This window comes from Sinocyclocheilus anshuiensis, unplaced genomic scaffold (assembly GCF_001515605.1).
Source record: "Sinocyclocheilus anshuiensis isolate Anshui unplaced genomic scaffold, SAMN03320099.WGS_v1.1 scaffold2038, whole genome shotgun sequence".
NCBI classification, from domain to species: domain Eukaryota; kingdom Metazoa; phylum Chordata; class Actinopteri; order Cypriniformes; family Cyprinidae; genus Sinocyclocheilus; species Sinocyclocheilus anshuiensis.
Genome location: NW_015547765.1, coordinates 456189 through 477544, shown reverse-complemented (window position 1 = coordinate 477544; position 21356 = coordinate 456189). Strand labels below are relative to the sequence as shown.

Here is a 21356-nt window from a genome sequence, read left to right as displayed (position 1 = left end):
GAAGCAGTCAGAAAAGCAGGAATGGAAATTTGATTATATTAGAATCGGGGCAGGGCGATAACAGAGCTGTGGCATGAAACCAAACAGACAAACGCTGCGGTTATAAATTTTGGCCAAAAGAGCAGAGGAAAACATTGGTTCCTGATCTCTGCAGTGGATATGTAGGGTTGCTGTTGTGTCAGTTGCTTGTCCTTGTGGTTTTGACCTTTGCCTGTCAACATATTTCTCATTTGACCTTTGGCTTCAGTGCCAATTTTTTTTTTCTGGCATGCTTGAACATCCAAATGTAGGCCGGATGGAACAACGTGAGAAGCTTGTTTCAACCTTGTGAATCTGATAAATAAGCATGGAAATTCAAACAGGCCAGGTTGTGAGTTGTTGGGTTTAGAATGAACGGAAGCTTTTAGGAGCCATGTTTTTTTCCCCATGACCTCTCCTGAACTGTTTCACTTGAGATTGTTTTGGCATCTCCTTGGTGATTTATGCTGGGTGTGCACCATGAATGCAAATAAGAGCTATTGATTATGGTATTCTGTATCGCTTAATATTTTTCAGACATGGCCAGCAGTAACTGAGAAATGTTCCAATGGAATGAGGCTGTTTTGATGCCCACAACATTTTTGGATATAGAACATTGGATGGACATTCACTTTGGCTTGCCAGTCTAGTCGAACACAGAGAAAGAGTTGTTTTTCCAAAGTGAGAGTTCTAGACTGAACATAGTCGGCACTAAGAATGACACAAGATCCTCTGAAAACAAATCACTGGGTGGAGTCATAAATTAGGGAGGCCTGAGGAATGAAATTCATTTCTGAGGCATGAAATGTTTGGTTTGTGTTTGGTGCCCAATGGATGAGGGAACTAATGAATGTCAAAGGATGTGATGTAGCCTATGAAAAGAATGCCCCTTAAAATAACTATCTATTGAATAAATTATTTATTTATAATTTAAAAAAAATGTCGTAAAAAAGTCGTAACAAGGTTTCCGTAGGTGAACCTGCAGAAGGATCATTATTGCGTGGCCTGCTCGGTCCGGCAAAGGGGAAAAAAAGCCTTTGAGACAGCCAAGGGCACAGTGAGGGAGGCCGGGGGCTTCAGCGCGACCTATATTATTATTATTGCTATTATTATTTAAATGCATACATTAATACCTTAAAAAAGGTCTACACTCTCCCTTAGAGAAACTGAATAAAGAATAACGTTTGAACAGATGATACTGGAGTAGGTTTAGAGAAGTGAAAGAGATGGAAAGCATCTTTGGAATCACAGTCAACCTGGCTGGCAGCATCCCAAGAAAAATGGTTAATATATTACTTTGTCTTTTTGTTCTAGTCATGCTAGATCAGTCAATATCTCCATTTACAGTAGCTCAAAAAGGAAATCAAAGCTCTGGCATCCCACCCACACACTGATCCCAATATGTCTGCATGTATTAGAATAAACAAACGACTCCCTAAAAAGCATTCCAGCTTTTAAGATTTTTCTACGCTCAATCAAAGCAGGATGCCCCCTCCATTCTGGGGTCGGCTTTGATTTAGGATTTTAGCACAGCTGTCGGCTGGGTGCTAAAAAGCCAAGGCTTTGTAACTGAGTGGCTGGGTTTCCCATTCATCACAGTTTCAGGACAGACCTGAGAGCATGTGGCTCTCAAGAGAAGAGAGAATGAGCAAAAAAGTAAGAAATAGGGGTTTTTGTGCCATAGTGTTCTGCTAATTAGACGGCATGATAATGTGTGAATTTTTTTGCATTTGTGTTACTTGCAGTGTAAGGCTTTCGTAAAGATGGCTTTACGTGGTGGCAGTCTACATTTTTGTGATTCTAAATTTTGGTATTATCTGCTGATCATTTTTAAGCTTTATGTATGATGCACAAAACACTAAATACAAAACATTCAATAATGGGATAAGAAACAATGCTAACAGTTTGTCTTTTCTTCTGTTTTGGAGGAAGCAAACTGTTAGCTTTCCCATTGATTTCAAAAGTAGTTGCTCAGGATCATTTGCAGTCAGATGGTGTATGTGTTTTAAACCGCATAAACACATTTCATTACACCAAATACACAAAATAATGTTATTTTTAGCAGCATCATATGACCCCTTTAAGACCCCTTGATCCAAACAGTATTCATATGTGAGCAGTTACTGACCTCTAATGGTCATGTTTAAGTATAACAAATGTATTACTTGTGTAGTAGGTCTGTTAATGCAAACAAACTCACTATTTTTAATGCGTAATTGATTTAAGAAACTTCAAATATTAACTTCAATGTGCAATTTTTTTTTTTTTTACTGAGCTTTTTGCATAAAATATGGGGTAATGTGCAATCAGTTGGTCATTATGAAAAGATGCTATCTAGACCTGAAAATGGATATTTCAAGTCATCAGTAAATTAATATATTTATATCTTGTTGTTCTAAGAAAAAGTAATATATTCCATATACTGTTAGATGGTTCTAATGCGGTTCATTTTGAATCTTGGGGGTAATTTCTTCTGTCAGTGACTAGACTAATAAACATTTGACAAGCCCTTTAAAAAAATCCGAACTAATATTTATATATTATGATTTTGTACACGGTGATGTTTTTTTTTAAATTATTTATTCGATTCAAAAATATTGATACTTTTCCTTGTTCTGCTCTGAATTGAAGGGACAATGCAGACTTTGTAAGGGCAACATATTATATATAATGCAGATGGCAACAGAATAACTTGAAAAAGATTCAGTAAAAAGATTGAGTTGGAAGAGCATTGTAAAGGGGGTCATGTCATGAATAATACAATTTTCCTTATTTTCAGAAATAAATGATTGTTATGAAACTTTATTTACTATAAAAACATATCTTTAGATGCTAAGGTGTCCACGCCAGTTCAGAAAGACCATTTATTGAAAAAATAAAAGCTGCAAAAACAGCTTGTTCTTCCATAACTTGATTTGAAACAGATGAATACATGACTGTCCAATTTTGTTATGTTAACAACACCTACTAGTTGTTTGGAAACTTCTGCTGACCAGTCAATAGCAGCTAGAAGTAGGATAGATGCTATTAGTACTAAAAATATATATATAAACAAGTTCACTAAACCTTGCTCTGTTCCTTGTTAATTTGAATAATACTAGCTTTAGAAAATGGTGTAACATTCCTAATTCATGGTTGTTTTTGTTGCAAACAATGATTTTCTGAAAAGGCATATTTATAATTTTATTCTTAACACTAGTATACAGCCATGTAGTAACAGAAATTTTCCTTAATTAAGCATTGATGATAGGGTGTATTGACATTTTAAGCACTCTAGAATCAATAAAATTATTCAAATGAGAACCGATAGGTGATTGGTCAGTCATGGAATGGACAATGTCCTTATGGGCAGTGGCGGAGCCAGGATGTTTTTATAGGGGTGGACAGGGAGGGGCCAGCAACCAGTCTGGGGTGGCACAGAAATCTTCATTATTTCAATATAAAAATGTGATTGACTATAAAGTATTGGACTGTTTTAGTGCCTAAAAAACAACTGAATACAATTAATTTCTACTAAATTGTATTTGAGATATTTGTGAATTAGATCAAGTAATGCTGAGTGAATATGGCAATTTGTGTATTATTCCTCACCTCCAGGTATTTTAATAAAGGGGCTCCCTACAGCTTTATTGCTTAGTCAGCTTGGTTCTGGTTCTCAAAACCCCCAAAAGCTTGTTCTCCATCATTGCATACTCATTGATGAGACATGTAGATAGTGATAAAAATTGGTTAATAAAAAAAAGGACGGAAGTCAACAGCACATAAATGCCAGAATATAAAATGAGTTATTTTATGCATTTAAATGGTTTTAAATTAAACGTTTGTACTTTACAAAATAAAAAATAAAAATAGCGCATGTTTTCTAGTATAAGTGCACTGTGTTCATATTTACTTGTGCATTAAATTACACACACAAAAAAACAGCTTGCGCCTTATTGTGTAGGCCTATATTGTATATTGTGATCTCGAATTGCACAATATTTTAGTACATGCATTTGAGAGACGTTCTTTAATGTGATGCTATACATGAATGCACTAATCGCCTTTTTGGTAATTTCATGACTTAACTGACGACAGAACTACATTGTATGTTCGTAGATTCTTGTTAGCTTTATTTATGATGAAGCGATATAGAGCGTGCGCCTTATATTCGCGTAAAGTTGAAGTGTGTGCGCCATGAGCACGGTAAAACAGCTATCAGGAGAGGAAAGTTTGTTTTACTGACATATAACATAAAAACATCTCACCAGACCGCAGTTCACTGTTGTTCTACTGAAGCTCATTTGGCATATGTTCCTTTCCGCACTCGTTTGACTTGCGCCTTGCGCTGAGGCGAAGTTGGAGTGCGTGTCTGAAAAGTCTCCCGTTTGATGTGGTCATAAAGAGATATGGCTGTTCCGCGTCTTAAAGGGGTCATATGATGCCTCTAAAAAGAACATTATTTTGTGTATTTGGTGTAATGAAACGAGGCATTTGTTGCATCCAGTGGGGACATAATTACAGATTATAATGATTTATACTGTCTTTTTACGCATTGCGTTCCATCGCGCCACGTAAACATAAAACCATGTCTTCATTTGTGATCGGAGAAATGACAAACAAAGTGCTACTCTACACTGTTCAAAACTTGCGTTTGAATCGTCAATGGCAAATTCTTTAAATATAAAAAACGTACTTACAGTCCACCGCGGCCTTGAGTGAGCGGAGGCCGGAGGCCTAGAGTGAGCTACGGCCTAGAGTGAGCGGAGGCCGGCTTGAGTGAGCAGCTGCAGGCGGGCTTGAGAACGGCGTGACCGGCGGATTCGACGAAGGAGCGTCCGGCTGGCTTGCGGCAACCCCCACATTGTGACGTAGACATGTGGGGGCGTGTTAGAATGAGCCGTTTTAGGTAGGCGGGGTTGACTCTTAACTTTTATAAATAATATCTCTTTGGATTTGAGACTTTAGTCTTTGCAACTTTACAGATCTTCTTTATGCACCAAGAGCTTGTAACACTCCAAAGAGAAAGGAAAAATTTAAATCGCATCATATGACCCCTTTAATAAATGCATTTCTTGTCAAAAAAAAAACAACAAACTGCAGCTTTGACTGGGGTGGCCAAAGGGGTGGCCAAGCTTAGGTCACCCCTGGCCACCCCCTGGCTCCGCCTCTGCTTATGGGTGTCAACTCGTTACACTGTCTTCTCTAAAACAATGTGCAAGGCATAGAATTGCTTTCACTACACTTTGGTGTAAGGGTACTGCTAGCTTTCCTGTCTTTTTCCAAGACAACTAACTTTCTTTCCTGTGCTCTATTTTACAGGACATGGCTGGGCCTCTCCTCTCTGCCCGCTTGTTTTTACTGGTGGAGCACCTCTGTCTGCTACATCATATCCATGCAGGGGCATTTTATGGTCACAAGCCACTGCCCCAACAGCACCAGCCTCTGCCACAGTTACCTCTTCTGTCACATGGCAATGAGGGGATACCCCAACAAATAATCCAACACCATTACCATGGAAAGGAAACACCACACTTACCATATGGAAATGAGATGCCTTTGCTTCCACAGTATGCAAAAGAACGTCCACAGATACCCATGCACATGGGTAAACCTATTGTAGGAAAAGGTTTGTTATTTAGCAAATTCCTTAATAATTACTTTGCTTACAAAATTCACTCCACAGGTTCATTTAAAATGAAAGGTAAATGCCTGGGTATACTTCACTTTCCACGTTCCGTCTTGTGCACTGTGTCAGCACAGCTTTCAAAGTATACTCAACCACAGATGAGCGCGGATGGACGACACGTGCAGTACCACCTAGTAGACTCGTTATATCTTAACATTCAGTTCACACCTGTGCTGCTGTACGTGGACCATCCACGCGATCACAAAAATTGGGCTGGACATGGACAGTGTGGGCATACATCTGCAGACACTTCTGATAATGGCAATTGCATCACACGGACAGTGCGCAGACAGTCGCAGAACTCGGATGGCCAAAGTGTACTTTGTGCTTAAAGCTGCAATATTGACAAAAGCTAGCTGATAGAAAGCATATTAAATCTTTCTGATAGGTTAAACTCTTGAAAACACCTGTCACCAGATTTTAATGAGGTTTGGGAGAGTGTTTTGTGTGGTTTACTGGTAGCTCATTTTTGTTTAATCTCATTTTAGCTCTGTTGTATTCACTAAATAGGTTAAAATAATACAACTGATTCATATTGAATATATTTTGGTCCAAGAAACCAAAATATATTAAATGTTATATTAAATTTTAACTTTCAGATATGCAAATAATGTGTAGTTTATGAACAAGTGTTGACGTTGCTGTGACCATGACTGTTATATTTTTTTTTCAGGTGAAACTATTCCAAGAGGAGAGAAAATTCCTCCTGGTGAGCCTGGTCCAATGGGACTTCCAGGGCCTAAGGGCCCTCCAGGACTTCCTGGTCATGGTATCCCAGGACCTACAGGTAAACCTGGTCCTCAGGGTCCACCAGGACTCCCAGGATTTGGAAAGCCAGGCATGCCAGGTTTACCAGGAAAACCTGGAGGTATAGGTTTACCAGGACCGAAGGGTGTGTTGGGACCAATTGGTGGTGAAGGGCCAATAGGAATGCCAGGACCTCCAGGTCTTCCCGGGCCACATGGCTTACCAGGTGTGTCAAAACCAGGTGCACAAGGACTTCCAGGACAACCTGGACCTCGTGGAGAACCTGGACAGAAAGGCTTCCCTGGGATCCCTGGTGTCCCAGGAGCAAAAGGTGTGAATGGGAATGGCCTCCCAGGACTGCCAGGAGTAAAGGGACCTCCTGGACCTCCAGGACCACCAGGACAAGGAGGACTTCCAGGAGTTGGCAAACCAGGACTGAATGGACTACCTGGGACTCCTGGAGGCCAAGGTAAACCTGGTGCACCTGGAGAACCAGGATTGGCTGGAGTCCCAGGGGAGAGAGGACCACCAGGGTCACAAGGACTACCAGGCTTTGGCAAACCTGGTCTGGATGGCTTGCCAGGGAAACCAGGTCTTCCAGGTGGAAGGGGCAAGCCAGGTCCCTCTGGTTTACCTGGCAACCCAGGCTTGCCTGGTTTTGGCAAACCTGGATATCCTGGCCTTAAAGGTGACAAAGGGCATGGTGGTTTGCCTGGCCCCCAAGGCCCAAAAGGTGAAAAGGGTCATGGTGGTCTTCCTGGAATGATTGGACCACCAGGGCCAAGTGGCCTTCCAGGCCCTCCAGGTCACTTGGGACGACCTGGAGGCATAGGTTTCCCTGGTCCAAAAGGAGAGGGTGGTGCAGTAGGACCTAAGGGACAACTTGGTCCAAAAGGTGAACCTGGGCCTCCAGGACTTCCAGGCAAGCCAGGATTCCCAGGAGAATTGGGGCAACCAGGGCCTAGAGGCTTACCAGGTCCCATAGGACCTAAAGGTGAAAATGGACATAAAGGCTTACCTGGACTACCTGGAGCCCCTGGAAAGCCTGGTGCAAAAGGAGAAGTTGGATTCCCAGGAGAAAAAGGTCATCCAGGGCCCATTGGAATCCCAGGATTAATGGGTTCATCAGGACCAACAGGCCCACCTGGTCTACCAGGCCGAAAAGGGGAATATGGACCACCAGGGAAACCTGGAATGCCAGGTGAGGGAAAACCTGGGCTTTCAGGCCCAATAGGGCCACCTGGTATACCTGGACCTGGTGGGCCCCCAGGTCAGCCTGGAATACCTGGTCCTCCTGGCCCACCTGGCCTACCAGGACCTCCTGCTCAATCGCCATTTATTGGGCAAATCCTTCCTGAGACAGGTCCTGGGCTAGATGGGGCAAAAAGTGGTTATAAGAAAGAAAAGCCTGGAGGAGCTATTATTGGTAGGAATGGCATAGAGATGCCTGCTTTTACAGCTCAGTTGACAACACCATTTCCTCCAGTTGGGCAACCTGTTGTTTTCAACAAGATTTTATATAATGGCAACCAAAATTACAACTCTCAAACTGGCATCTTCACTTGCAAAATACCTGGAATTTACTACTTTGTCTACCATGTTAATTGCAAAGGAAACAATGTATGGGTGGCATTGTACAGGAACAATGAGGCAGTTATGTATACATATGATGAATACAAAAAAAGTTACCTGGATCAAGCATCAGGGAGTGCAGTGCTGCCCTTACAAGTTGGAGACACTGTTCATATCCAGTTACTATCAGACCAAGCTGCAGGACTTTATGCTGGCCCATATGTCCACTCATCATTCTCTGGATATTTGTTATATCCCATGTGAATTTGTGAAAAAAAAAAAATCACTCATATAAAATCAATGCTACATTTTTCTAAAGTAAACTGTATGTGCCATCAGTACAGAGCCACTTGTTAAGTTTGAATAGAAATGCATGTTTGTATGTTTTATGCATACACATAATTGCATAATTTGAAACAGTCTTACAGCATCTTAAATTATCCGTTTATCCATATGGTTAGCACTTTTTTAGAACTCTTATCACATTATTTATTTGCATATTTCCTATTGTTTGACAGTATATTGATTGTATATTGATGGGGTCACACTGACTACATATCAATGTAAAATGACGTGATATTGACATAATGAAGAATGTTCAGATTGTTGGATCTGCACTATATTTCTGCTGTCTTAGATTCTCATTGTGCCATCTCAATGAACTTCAAGAAAGTATGTGAGCACATAAGTGTTATGTTTTTTAGATTTTGCTTTTCAGTGATCTTATTAATTAAAAACATCATTAAAATACATATCTGAAATATCCTAAACCTTACATGTAGGTTCTTTCACACCCAACTGATTTGAGTAGATCAGATCATTGTTTATTAAAACAAACTCAAGAGTACTGAATAATTGTTAATAAGTACAATATCAGTATATACAAGTTGATAAGGCCACATGGACACTCTAAGTTAAATTCAAATAGTCTTAGGAACCTCTCTGTAATTTATTGTTAGTTTTACTACTGAATGACTAAATTTGTATATGTGCAAAAAGTTGGTGGGACAAAAAAGAAGGAATTTATTCTTTGTTATTTTTGACAATGGTGCTAAACTGTTAAACAAATTTGGAGTAAAGATTTAATGTCATTGTTGTTGTTTTTTAATAAATTGAATCGTCTAAAATTGTGTGGATTTGTAATTAGGGAATTCCACAAACAATAAAAAATCCCTGCTTTCAATCTTTATGTTGACCATTATTTATGGAAATTTGGATGTTTTACACTTAGCCAGACACTGAGCTGCTGCTTTTAAATAGTGTGCAATTTCTGGAAATCTCAGCAATTAATAATGATTTAATTAACATAATGCATAATTTAATAACCAAGTATGTTCATCCGTTGTATCAATCCTCTCAATGCAAATCTATAGAAACTCTTTTCCAAATCATTGTTCCCACTCCGCGCCAGTGAGGGCGATATTGCATTATGTCAAGGCGAACGCACGTGTAGAAGAAGAGCTACTTTTACTCACGTTTCTACTGTATGTGTGTGAAGTTGCTTGCTGGTTTATGTTGAAATAAGGTAGGTATAAAGTATGGGTGTTCATAAGTATGATATATAATGGCGCGCGTCTTATTTTTTGTAACACCGATTATGACTGTGAATGAACGTGTATTGTGTCTCGTAGAAATCAAAGTGTTACTATACCGGTAGGAAGCGTCAGCAAAAGCCGTAGAAGCTGGATTGAGTGACTGTTATTGTGATCTGAAAATTCATTGCATTAGAATCAAAAATGCATTGTCAATATTTGTAAACTAATAATTAACTAAAAACTAATAGTTAAATCTTGCTACGGGTGGGTGAATATATATCAACCAGCTGTTTTACAGTTCAGTACAAGGTCGTGAACAAACAAAAACTACAGCGAAGTTTAACATAAAAAAAAACTTAACTAAAATGGGATAAACCGTAGGCAGCTTCGATTGCAGAAATGGAGGATTTACAGTTTTGCTTTGGTATAGTTTGGATCAGTCAATATTTTAGACAAAATGGAGAGTATTTACGGAAGCGTATAAGATTGTGCTACATTATTTGCATGCAAGCGAGAAATCTTGTAGTATCACGGTAGAAATAGTTTGCAATATAATCTGTGGTAAATTGCTATTTTTTAATCTACATAAATGTATTTATATTCTATGTCTTTTTTCGTAGAACACAAATGGGATGTTTGAATGACAGTCACGGTCATTTACTTTCATTATGGAAAAATACAATTAAAAAGAATGGTGACTGAGCCTGTCAACCTCCAGCATCCTGCCATTGTGTTCCTCGGAAGAAAGCAAGTTTTTGAACAACAGAGGGAGAGTAAATTGTGACTTAATTTTCTTTTAAGGATAACTCTTCTGCTTTCCCGCGGTTTATAACGTACTCGTTGGCTATAATTTGTATACTTACATCCAGTGTTCGAACTATACCGTGGACTTTGGGGGAGCTCACTTGTGTTTTTGGGGGGGTGCAGATCTATAACAACCCAGCCACAACACATAATTGCGAATAACATGCTTTACCTTAAACCAGAGTCCAACGTTTATATTTTTTCTACGAATCGTTGAGTTAATGTACTAAACATGAGTGGAATTTGCACCGCAGCGCCCACACACCTTGATGCTCATAACAAGAATAGCATGTATAGTTATCTTTATTGAAGTGAATTAGGTTTAAATCGCCGTCATGCATGAATGAATGATATTTTTGCAATTTTACACATTAATCCACGATGATCATTATCCACATTACACAATGAAATTGCACGTCAAAATTACACATTGTCAATATTTTTTGAGACCCCCCAAAATTTCACAAATCACGTTTTCAGGGGAGCCCATGTCTTATTAAAGGGAGCCGAGCTCCCCCTAGCTCCCCCGTAGTTCGCACCCTGCTTACATCATATACGCGTGTTAAACCATAACGCGAGTGTAGGCTACAGTTTGCCTCATATACACTGAAGAAGTGAGGTAATTTACCTAGTTTACTTTTACCTCAGGTTGTCGGCGGTGGAGGGTTGCCATGGCATCACGATCAGGACCGCGAGCTACAGGAACAGACGGAAGTGACTTTCAGCACCGCGAGCGCGTGGCGTCACACTATCAGATGAGGTATGTGGGTTGATGTTAATGTAAAAATATGATTCGTAATATTCGTGTCTTGTATTTACAGTGTCCCGTGAGCAACATCGCGTATTTCGGTTGCACTGTCCTTAAACTTTAAATAATAATAATAATAAAAACGAATACAAAGAAAATCCAGTTTTTCATTTTAGAAAAACGTGGCATAATGCACTTGTTGTACAAACCCAAGTAGTGAAATGCTTTAAATAAATGAAAAAGAAAAATCAATGATAAATGAAAGTAAACTACATGTTATCCAATATATTAAGACATGATGGGGGTATATATGGGGAACAACCCCCTAAATATACTTAAAAAATGCAGTAACTCTTATCCTGTTGAACTGACCCTTCTCAATCCCCTCAGTGTGGCCCTGAAGTCTGAGATCAAGAAGCTGAACATCGCTCATGCTGTGGTCTGGTTGCTTGTAGCAGCACAGGTGGTGGTCAGTCAGCTGAACTTGGTATCCCATAAAGTGGTGGCCTCTCCGTACCAATGGGAATACCCGTATCTTCTGAGCATCATACCTACGTTCTTCAGTTTCATGGCTTTGCCAAAAAACAACATCAGTTACCTGGTCATCTCAATGATCAGCGCTGGGCTTTTCTGTGTCGGTCCTATTCTTTATGGAGGGATGGAGATGTTCCCTGTGGCTCAGCAGCTTTATCGGCATGGCAAAGCTTATAGGTTCATCTTTGGTTTTTCTGCTGTCTCTATAATGTACTTAGTTTTGATTATTTCACTTCAAGTTCATGGCTGGCAGATCTACTATTGCAAAAAGCTGCTGGATGCCTGGTTCACCAACACACAAGATAAAAAGAAGAAATAAGAGACTGCTGGAGAATAATAGTTTGTCAGCTGCTTATTTGTGTCTTTATTTTCTCTTCCTGATGGCTCTTCAATCACGTAAGTTTTTATTATTACCTGACTAAGTATTTTGAGCCTATGAGGAGATCAGATTCGTTAAAGGATGTTCAGTGTCAATCTTCTCATCCACTGGCTCTTGGCCCAGATCAAGACGTCACTGATGTCCATTTCTGCTTGGGTTTGAACTGCTGGCTTTGTAATCTCTTTCTGTTTCCACCACAATTCAACATGCTGTTTAACAATGACCTCAAGTTGTATTCATAAGGGATTCATTGGGATCTAGGCACATCTAGGAAATGTAACCTCAATGATGAGGAATCGAACGATGTGTGAAGAACCACAGCAAAAGTCCATTTACTAAAATAGTGTATGTCAGATATTCTGCTCTTTTCCACTAATCGGCTTTCAATAAAATTATCAGAAATAATTTTTTTGTCAGTTTTGAATGAATAGACTGAAATCAACTAATGCTTTTGTTTGAGGTTGTAATAATATGTAACAAATCTAAACAACAAAAATATTTTTTAAGTGATAAGAATAAAAAAGTTAATGAATATGTTGTAACATTGTAGTTTGTGAGCTGCTAGATGGCTGTTGAAATTCCACACTTCTTTATTGATGGTAAATTTGTATTCGCTCTGGATTAGTTCTCTGGTTTGGCTTAATATAAAGATTGAAAAAAGTTAATAAAAGTTAAGTATGAGTACTACAGGTTTTTAAGCTTAATAATGCCCCTCCTTTTTTCTTTCTCTGAATGAAACAACCAAGGGTATTGTTTTATAGAAATGCTCAGCAGATAATTAACTAAGGTTGGTGAGTTGCTTAAAGCAACAGTTCACCCAAAAAGGAGTTTCTTCTGTTGAACACAAAAGAAGAAAATTTGAAGAATGTTGGTAACCAAACAGTTGATGGTAGCATTGACTCCCATTGTATGGAAGTCAATGGCTACCGTCAACTGTTTGGTTACCAGAATTCTTCCAAATATCTTATTTTGTGTTCAACAGAAGAAAGAAATTCATACAGGTTTGGAACAACATGAGGGTGAGTAAATGATGACAACATTTTGATTTTTAGGTGAACTATCACTTTAAGGGCTGACATCAGGTTTTACCATGTGTGTTTGTTTTATGTAATTCTTATAAGTCATATGTAAATGTATAGATGTTGTCAGTTATTTAGCAGAACCATTAAGACACTTCTTCACGTTGTAGTGTACTCATTTCAAGAAAATAATTAATATAAATAAGAAACTCATAAAATGTGCGTTTAAGATATTAAAACTGTATTACGTACTGTAGTTCTACATTTTTTAGGTCTCGCCAGTACACAAGTGTCCAGTACATGAGTAGCCAACAAGGCAGCAGAGTTGATGTAGAGGTTTCTAGGTAAGTGAATCCTCCATCACTCTCATGGATGCATGGGTTCCAAAGCTTTATTAGCTTACACAGATTAACGTGTTTAACCTCTGCACCTCATTCAGCTTTATTCCTTTCCTATGGACGTTCTTGTGCCGCATGTTTCTGTTTTCATTCCAAAAACACTCAGTAATAATGCACAGTGCGTTTTTAACGTTAAACCATCATTACCATTTGATGTCGGTAGCATCTGGGTTCAGTGTATATCAGTGTTAACAGCCAAGTTACAACAACAACAAAGAGAGAAATTGATGCTTCGTTTGACTTAAGTAGTTCTGACAGGAGGAAAAACCCACTGACCTGCTGGCATGGAAATTCTCGTCTCGCTGTCTGAATGTGCACGCATTGTAAACAGGTGTCCAACACATGCACAGCTACATATAGGCTACTAAATATTATTATACTATAAAGGCAGAATTGTTTCTTTATCGTAATGGTTTTATGCTTTTTGGGGTTTGGGCTTTTGGCCATTAGTTTGTGTTAACAGTGTAGAGATGTGCGGTAAATTTGCCTGATGTTCAATGGTGTATCTGAAATGTGTGAATGACAGCGATTTGCATCTAATACAAGGCTCGCTTTGAATAACAAAATTAAGTTGAGGAAAAAAAGTAATTTATCTTTAAACGTGTGATACACGTCAATCTTTTACACAATGCAGTGTTTATTTGGACTTGAAGTATTTTCTTTATTATTATTAAATTATTATTAAAGGCCCCAGATGTACCGACTGACCTTAGGAGGAGGGTGTTTCTCTTCTAAATAAAAAATCTATTTATATCTGGGATGGCATGAATTTGTGGGCTATCCATTTAAAATAGCTTATATTTTCATAATTACGACTACACTTTTATTCAGACTAGTTATAAAGCCTAGACATGTGTACTTGTCAGATCTGCCAAGTAGGAAAATGATATGACCTGCCCGACCCAACATGTTTCTTGTCATTTTTGGTTTTTGCAAAACATTGTGCATTACCGTGTCCATAGCTATTTTTCCCCATAAAAATGCAAATATATCATGTCAAACTCAACATCTGAGATCATACATAAGTCATAACCAGACATTTTTGAGAACCAGATCTGGATCATTAATGGGATGATGATGGACCGCTTCATGCTGCTGCTCATATTTCTTTCAGGTAAGGGATTATTACAGATTAAGTTTCAGAAAAATAGATGTAGGGCAGGTACTTTTAATTTTTTTAATTTTTTTAATCTATACTTTTATACAGTTCCAGCGAAACCCGCCCCCCATCCAGACCTTCAGCAATCTCTAACACTACAACAAAAACCTCTCTCTCTATTTATTTTAATTAATTATTTTATTAATTACCAATACATTATATTAGTGCTGTCAATCGATTAAAACCATAATTAATTGCGCGTTTTTTTCTTTCTGAAATGAATCGCGATTAATTGCGCTTAATCACCTAACATTAAAGTTTTAAAATATACTTTTATATTGCGATAATTTCACATTCAATCTTAAAATTAATGTACAAACAACACAAAGACAGTATATGTTTAATGGCATCTTTTTTTTATGACTGAAGTCTAGTATCACTGATACCAATACTACTGATGTCTCTAAAAATAATAATATTTAACCATTGACTATAGCCATTCAGCGTTACAGTATAATTGAGAGGTATCATTTTTAACATTTATTAGACTTTAAAAAATAACAAATTTAAGTGAACTGAAAACAATCGTCACATAAACCCATTATAATGTCATATTTGCCCTTCAACAAGTAGTAAATATGCATAAATTGAATAAAGTTATCAAACACTAAATTCTAATTTAAATATAGATGAATCCTTAAAACCATAAAAGTTATTGATTTCCTCTTTTTTGTTCTTAGATTAACAGACAACAGCAGCTGGGTTATTAGGTTATTTGCCTGCTATTACTTTACGAGCTGCCGCTGATGAACGTGACGCGGATCTGACACGCATCGCATTTTCTCTCAACTTTCTTTACCTTTTCTGACCCACTTCAGGTCTTAAAGTCTCTACTAATGAGCTGACAAGTTGAATCAGGTGTGTAAGTTGAGGGAGACTGGGCTGCTCCAGGACAGTTTTGAAAACCATTTCAGAGACATGTTCTTAAATCTGACTCATATAACAAATATGCATGCACAGTTTTAAGGGAGCTTTAATCGCCCTTTTGGTAACTTCATGATTTAACTGACGACCTAACTATGATATTGCATGCTTGTAGTTTCTTTTGTGCTTTAATATGAAATGATACAAGCTACAGCGTGCTCCTACGGTGGCCGAGAGAGCTCAATGCGCTGCAGCTTCAGAAAGCACATGCAAATAGAAAACGCACCAGCAAATTAAGAAAGCATCTTCATCAGTTTGACAGCACATGTGCTGCAAATACTCGCAACACAACCAAATACAAAAACAAGCTGCAAATGATCATGACACAAGCGAATAAAGAAACGTGCTGCTAATGCTCACAACACAAACAAATAAAGAAACGCACTGCAAATAGTTGCAACAAACAAATAAACTCACTGCAAATACTCACAACACAACCAAATAAAGAAACGAGCTGCAAAAACAGAAACTTGCTGCAAATACTCACAACACAAAGAAACGTGCTGCAAAAACAGAAAGGCGCTGCAAATGTTCACAACACAAATATAGAAACGCTGTAAATCACAACACAATTAAATACAGAAACGCACAAGTAGCACAGCCCACAACAAAATTAACTTTTTTTTTGGCGTATTGATTACCATTTGTATAACCACAGTTGTACAGATATCATGTTTAAGCTATGGTTAGTGTAGTAAATCCATGGTTAATTTTCTTCATGGTTACAGTTTAACTATAGTAACCATTTTTTGTTTTTATTTATTTATTTATATAATAAATGTATTTATTAATTGATTTATTTTAATAGTAAAACCATAGGCTATGGTTAATTTTTGTAAGGGAAGTGGTCAAATGAGTTAGCCAGCTTACATAACCTTTCACAGTAGTAATTGTGTATTTCGTCAGCTTATTTATGCTAATAATATCCAAAGGAGAAAAAAACAAAAACTAAGGAATCTTATGATCAGGATGTTAAAATAAACAAAAAATCTCACCTTTCAGAGCAAACATTGATAAATGTCCCAGCCATGTTTATCACTTTGCGGTTCCCTTAAACATTTCTGATGTGGTCTGTATCTGTTTGCAGTGTTTCTGTATTTGAAGTGCTTGTGTTGTCAGCATTTGCAGCGCGTTTCTTTATTTAGTTGCGTTGTGAGCATTTGCAGCACGTGTGTTGTCAAATTGATGATGTTTTCTTAATTTGCATGTGTTTTTTCATTTGCAGCATGTTGAGCTCTCTCGGCCACCATACTCTCCAGAACTCACGTTAGGAGCACAGTACTGTTTGATACAATTTAAATAAGTTATATTGAGTGTGAAAATTATATTGAATCAATAAAAACGTGTATATCCTATATAATTAATCTTACAGGTAAGGGATTCTTGCAACATTACAGATTGACTTTCAGAAAAAAATAGATGTAGGGCAGTTTTTTTTTGTTAAATCTATATTTTTATACAGTTTCAGCGACCCCCCCCCCCATTAAAATCGTTCAGTTTAATCACCGTTCTATATTAATGCGCTGCTTTAACTGTATGATCGCGCGCACACACACACACACACCACTTGCACGCAGAGATTGCGATGTGCAAACAGAAACATTCAGGAGCTCATAATCTTGTCAGCGCTTCCCCATGACGATGCTGAATCACTACGTTATATTTCTCAGCAACGAGGGAGGTAAAATCGCTGCTTTTTAAGTAACTAAACTCAGCTTCATTGTTTGTACAGAGAGACAGACGCAGGCAATTCACACAAGCAACTTAAATCTCTCTCTCCATATTTGAGAAAAAAAGTCGAGTAGCCTACTTTGCATCACTGGATATAGCTGACGGTCATTTAATTTTTCTATTGTAAAACAGTTGACTAATATTAAATGATTTGCAGCTTCAACTTACCTCACTCTCTTTCAACGGTAAACTGATGCTTCGCGCTGGAATTTGCGCTCTGCTTCTGTGAACAGTAAACCCCACTTACTTTTATTTGATTGGCCATCTAAATTATTTTGACATTGACGAGCACTGTTAGACCGCTGAGGCATTGATCTGAAGCGCCACGTAGGCTATGCGCAGCAGTCGCGCAAACAGTTTGCTGGAGTATATGAGCATCTGTAGACTACCGCAAGTTCATTCTCTCACTTTAATATTTTATAGCTCCTAACAGGCTGCGTACCTCAAAATGTACGTCGGTATGCAGTTTTCCCTATTACTCACGTGCCAGCGACTGTCTCTCTGTATATCACTGTTGGTAGGTGGCCGACCCATTTTAGATTCTCCAGTTTAGACTTATTTGCACGTGTCACAGGGATTTAAAGAATTATGTGCTAGAGCTTCACTTATAAATGATGTCTCAGTGCAGAGCCATAAAAATACTGTCTTGGCCCTGTTTTGCATAAATAAACTAATTACACCCCATAGAAGAACTATTTTGGTTCCCCAAAGAACTCTCCAGTGAACAGATCTTAAAATATCTTTTTTTTTTCTAGTGTAAAGGATGTTTTAGAATCTACAGTCTTAAAAATGTATGGTCTTTATTGGTATTTTTGGTTCAATGAAGAACCTTCAACATCCATGAAATCTTTTCATTGCACAAAAGGTTCTTTAGATTATTAAAATGTTCCTCACACTAAGAAAAAAAAATGGTTCTTTTAAGAACTGTTCACTTGAAGGTTCTTTGGGGAAAAACAAAATGGTTAAGAAAATCTTGGAACCTTTAATTTTAAGAGTATCCTTTATAGTGGAATAAAGTTATTTATATGCTCGTCACACTTAAAAAAATAGGTTATTTTATGAAAATCCCCTTTTGGAACCTTTTTCAAGTATAAAGGACCTTTTCTGAACAGGAAATATTTCATGGATGATAAAGACTCTTCATGGAACTATCAATGCCAATAATAAAAAAAAAATTAAGAGTGTAGCTGTTGAGACAGCGGTTTTGTTGTTTATGGGGTTAAAAAATAGCACTGATCTAAATGGAATTGTTTTTTTCTGTTTGACCAGCATTTAAAAATGAGGGGCTACTACAAACAACACCTGATGATCTTACCACTTGGACCACTACACCAAATGCTGCCACCTCCACTACCAACCCTATTACCATTACTACCAATTCTAATACCACCCCTATTACCACAACCACCAATTCTACTACCACCCCTATTATCACTACCACCAATTCCACTACCACCCCTATTACCACTACCACCAATTCTACTACCACCCCTATTACCACTACCACCAATTCTACTACCACCCCTATTATCACTACCACCAATTCTACTACCACCCCTATTACCACTACCACCAATTCTACTACCACCCCTATTACCACTACCACCGCAATTATCACTACTACCAGTTCCACTACAACTACCACCCATACTACCACTGCATTAAGTGCTTCGACCACTTCGTCAACATCAAGTACCAGCCCTAACCCGCTTTTAACCACTTCTCAACCTACAGGTACGCATCGCTGAAGAGTTCTCTTAAATTCTAGCTTGTAATATAAGTAAAATCATTTTATGATATGGTCAAGGATGACTTGCCGATATGACAGTTCCCAAAATGGTTTTGTTGCAGGTAATACCTGTTCAGAGGAAACACTCAACGGTTTGACCTTCCCACTCACCATGATCGGTCAGATTAGTTATTCAACACAGCTTTGCCCTCCAGGAACAGCCAGTGGTATGCAGTATAACAAATAAAACATTCATAAATACAAAAACATGATATATAAGCATTAATGGGAGGAACTAGGTTGTAAAATAATAGATCCTTTATCTTGACAAACTATACAAAAAATAAATAAATAAAATAAAAGAAAGGAACTTAGCAGCAATTTAACTTAATTTGTGTCAGAAATAGTTTGTGTCAGAAATACATATCAAAATATGCTAAACTGCAACTATTTGAGCTTGGGTATGTCATTTCTTTGGTTTGTGTTTCGTAAGTTAACATGTTTAACCGGTCTTGTGTGTCTTTTATATGTTCTGTAGCTGGTATTCCTAAGGCGTTGGCTCAGTGTTTGTATTTAACACCTTTCCACACATTTGGTGGACTTAAACTTCTGGACTGTGGCTTGAACCTGGAGGTGTTCGAAAGCAAAGTCAACGTCTGTATTTACATCTTTGACATTTAATAGGGCACAATGGTTGACAATTTGAACAAATTCACATTCATTTTGAATGACAAAAGTTGATGCGAGTGTAATTTTAGTATCATTAGTTTTTATTAATATTTTGAATATTTAATGTTTTTGTTATTACATTTTCATTTTCACATTTAGCCATGTTATTTTATGATGTTATCCATTTTTAATGTTAAACTTGCTGCCCATTCTATACATTTCTTGCATAAAATTTATAACAACTGCATTCAGTTTACTGTAGTCATTATGTAGTCAATGGTTTGAACTCTGGGATTTTCAGTGTATTTTAAAGTGCTTTGGATTAGACAACAGATTGGCACAATGGTTTTAGCTTTGATTGTTTTGTTTAGGGGACTCTGGAAGAGAATATGTACATTGCCTCCAGTGTCCAGATGCTTACGTCCAAACCCGAGCGGCTGACGTCCCACAACATCACCTCAGCTGCTACGATTGTCTCTAACCTGCTGTCTGCCACCATGTTAAATGAGGTAAGAATGTACAGACAATAAAATATGTATGTTTATCTAACAGTGTGACTAGACCAAACTCATTATGTAGAAATGTAATAATATTGTAATAATATTGTAATAAATATTGTAATAATAATAATAATAATAATAATAATAATAATAATAATAATAATATATCTTTATTGCAGTCAGTTGCAGAGCCAGTGGTGGCCATCATCAGTCAGCTCATGCACACTGATAAAGACCAATACTCTGAAGACACTTACAATGCTTTTGAGAGGTATTTACACTCCACACATACCTGTCCCACACAAACACAACACACATTATAAACACAAAACCACACATTTCTGTGCAAAGCAATTACAAATAAAGAAATAAATGTTTAATTATAAAACATTTTTTAAACAAATGTAAAAAGTTAATTTAATTATAGTGGCTTAATTATTAGTGGCTCACCAAAGCTTCAGAAAAACTATAGTTACCATAGTAAAATGTATTTATTTTTGTGCAAAACATTTTTTATTGAGACACAAATAAGTTTTTTGTGAAAAAAATGGATATTAAATTTTATTACACAAAATAGTTTTATTTTGTGTAATAAAATAGTTACTTTGTTGTTGTTGTTGTTGTTGTTTTAGACAAAAAAAAATATTGAGTAGATTTTTTTATATTTGTTTAAAAAAAAATTATAATAATTACTTCAAAATGACAACATTTCCAATAAACTTTGGAAACTATAGTTAATGTGCTAAAATTCATTGGGTTTTGTGTACAGTTTTTATTTATATAAAAAAATACTTTTAGAAGTGTTTATTGGGAAAAATATCAGTATTAAATATTACACTAAAAAGTTACGGGAAAAATGACTGAGTGCATTATTTATGTGTCCCTTTACAACATTTACATTTAGATATATTAATTACTCAACTATTTGCATTTTACATATATATATAATTATTATTACTATCATTATCATTATTATTATGATCAATGTTAAGATGGATATGTTTAACTCTTTCATGTGCATCATTTCTGTAGTCTTACAAAGACTTTGGAGGATTTTGCTTTGAACAGGAGTAACATTAACTCTAGTGTGCTGGTGCAACCAAATCTAGTGGTGCAAAGCATCAGGTTGTCAAATTGGACCTCACAAGTGCAGTTCTACGCTCTAACAGGTCAGTACCAAAACCTCAAATAAAGCTTCAAGCTCAAGTGTAATTATTATACA

General features: G+C 37.3%; 2 protein-coding genes across 2 annotated transcripts in view; both read left to right on the top strand.

The window, feature by feature from the left end:
• The window catches only part of LOC107704548 (collagen alpha-1(VIII) chain-like), a 17491-nt gene extending 8319 nt beyond the window's left edge, over positions 1 to 9172 (top strand). The window contains exons 2-3 of the mRNA XM_016507494.1: positions 5320 to 5626; positions 6360 to 9172. Of these exons, the coding sequence (XP_016362980.1) occupies positions 5323 to 5626; positions 6360 to 8269 (2214 nt within the window). The 5' untranslated portion in view covers positions 5320 to 5322 and the 3' untranslated portion in view covers positions 8270 to 9172. The remainder of the gene's footprint in view (positions 1 to 5319; positions 5627 to 6359) is intronic.
• Positions 9173 to 9419: 247 nt separating this feature from the next.
• Positions 9420 to 12397, top strand: LOC107704549 (protein jagunal homolog 1-B-like). Its single transcript, XM_016507495.1, has 3 exons — positions 9420 to 9530; positions 10993 to 11104; positions 11483 to 12397. The coding sequence occupies exons 2-3, from the start codon at positions 11016 to 11018 to the stop codon at positions 11943 to 11945; spliced, it is 552 nt and encodes a 183-aa protein (XP_016362981.1). The 5' UTR covers positions 9420 to 9530; positions 10993 to 11015; the 3' UTR covers positions 11946 to 12397.
• The last annotated feature ends 8959 nt before the right edge of the window (positions 12398 to 21356 follow it).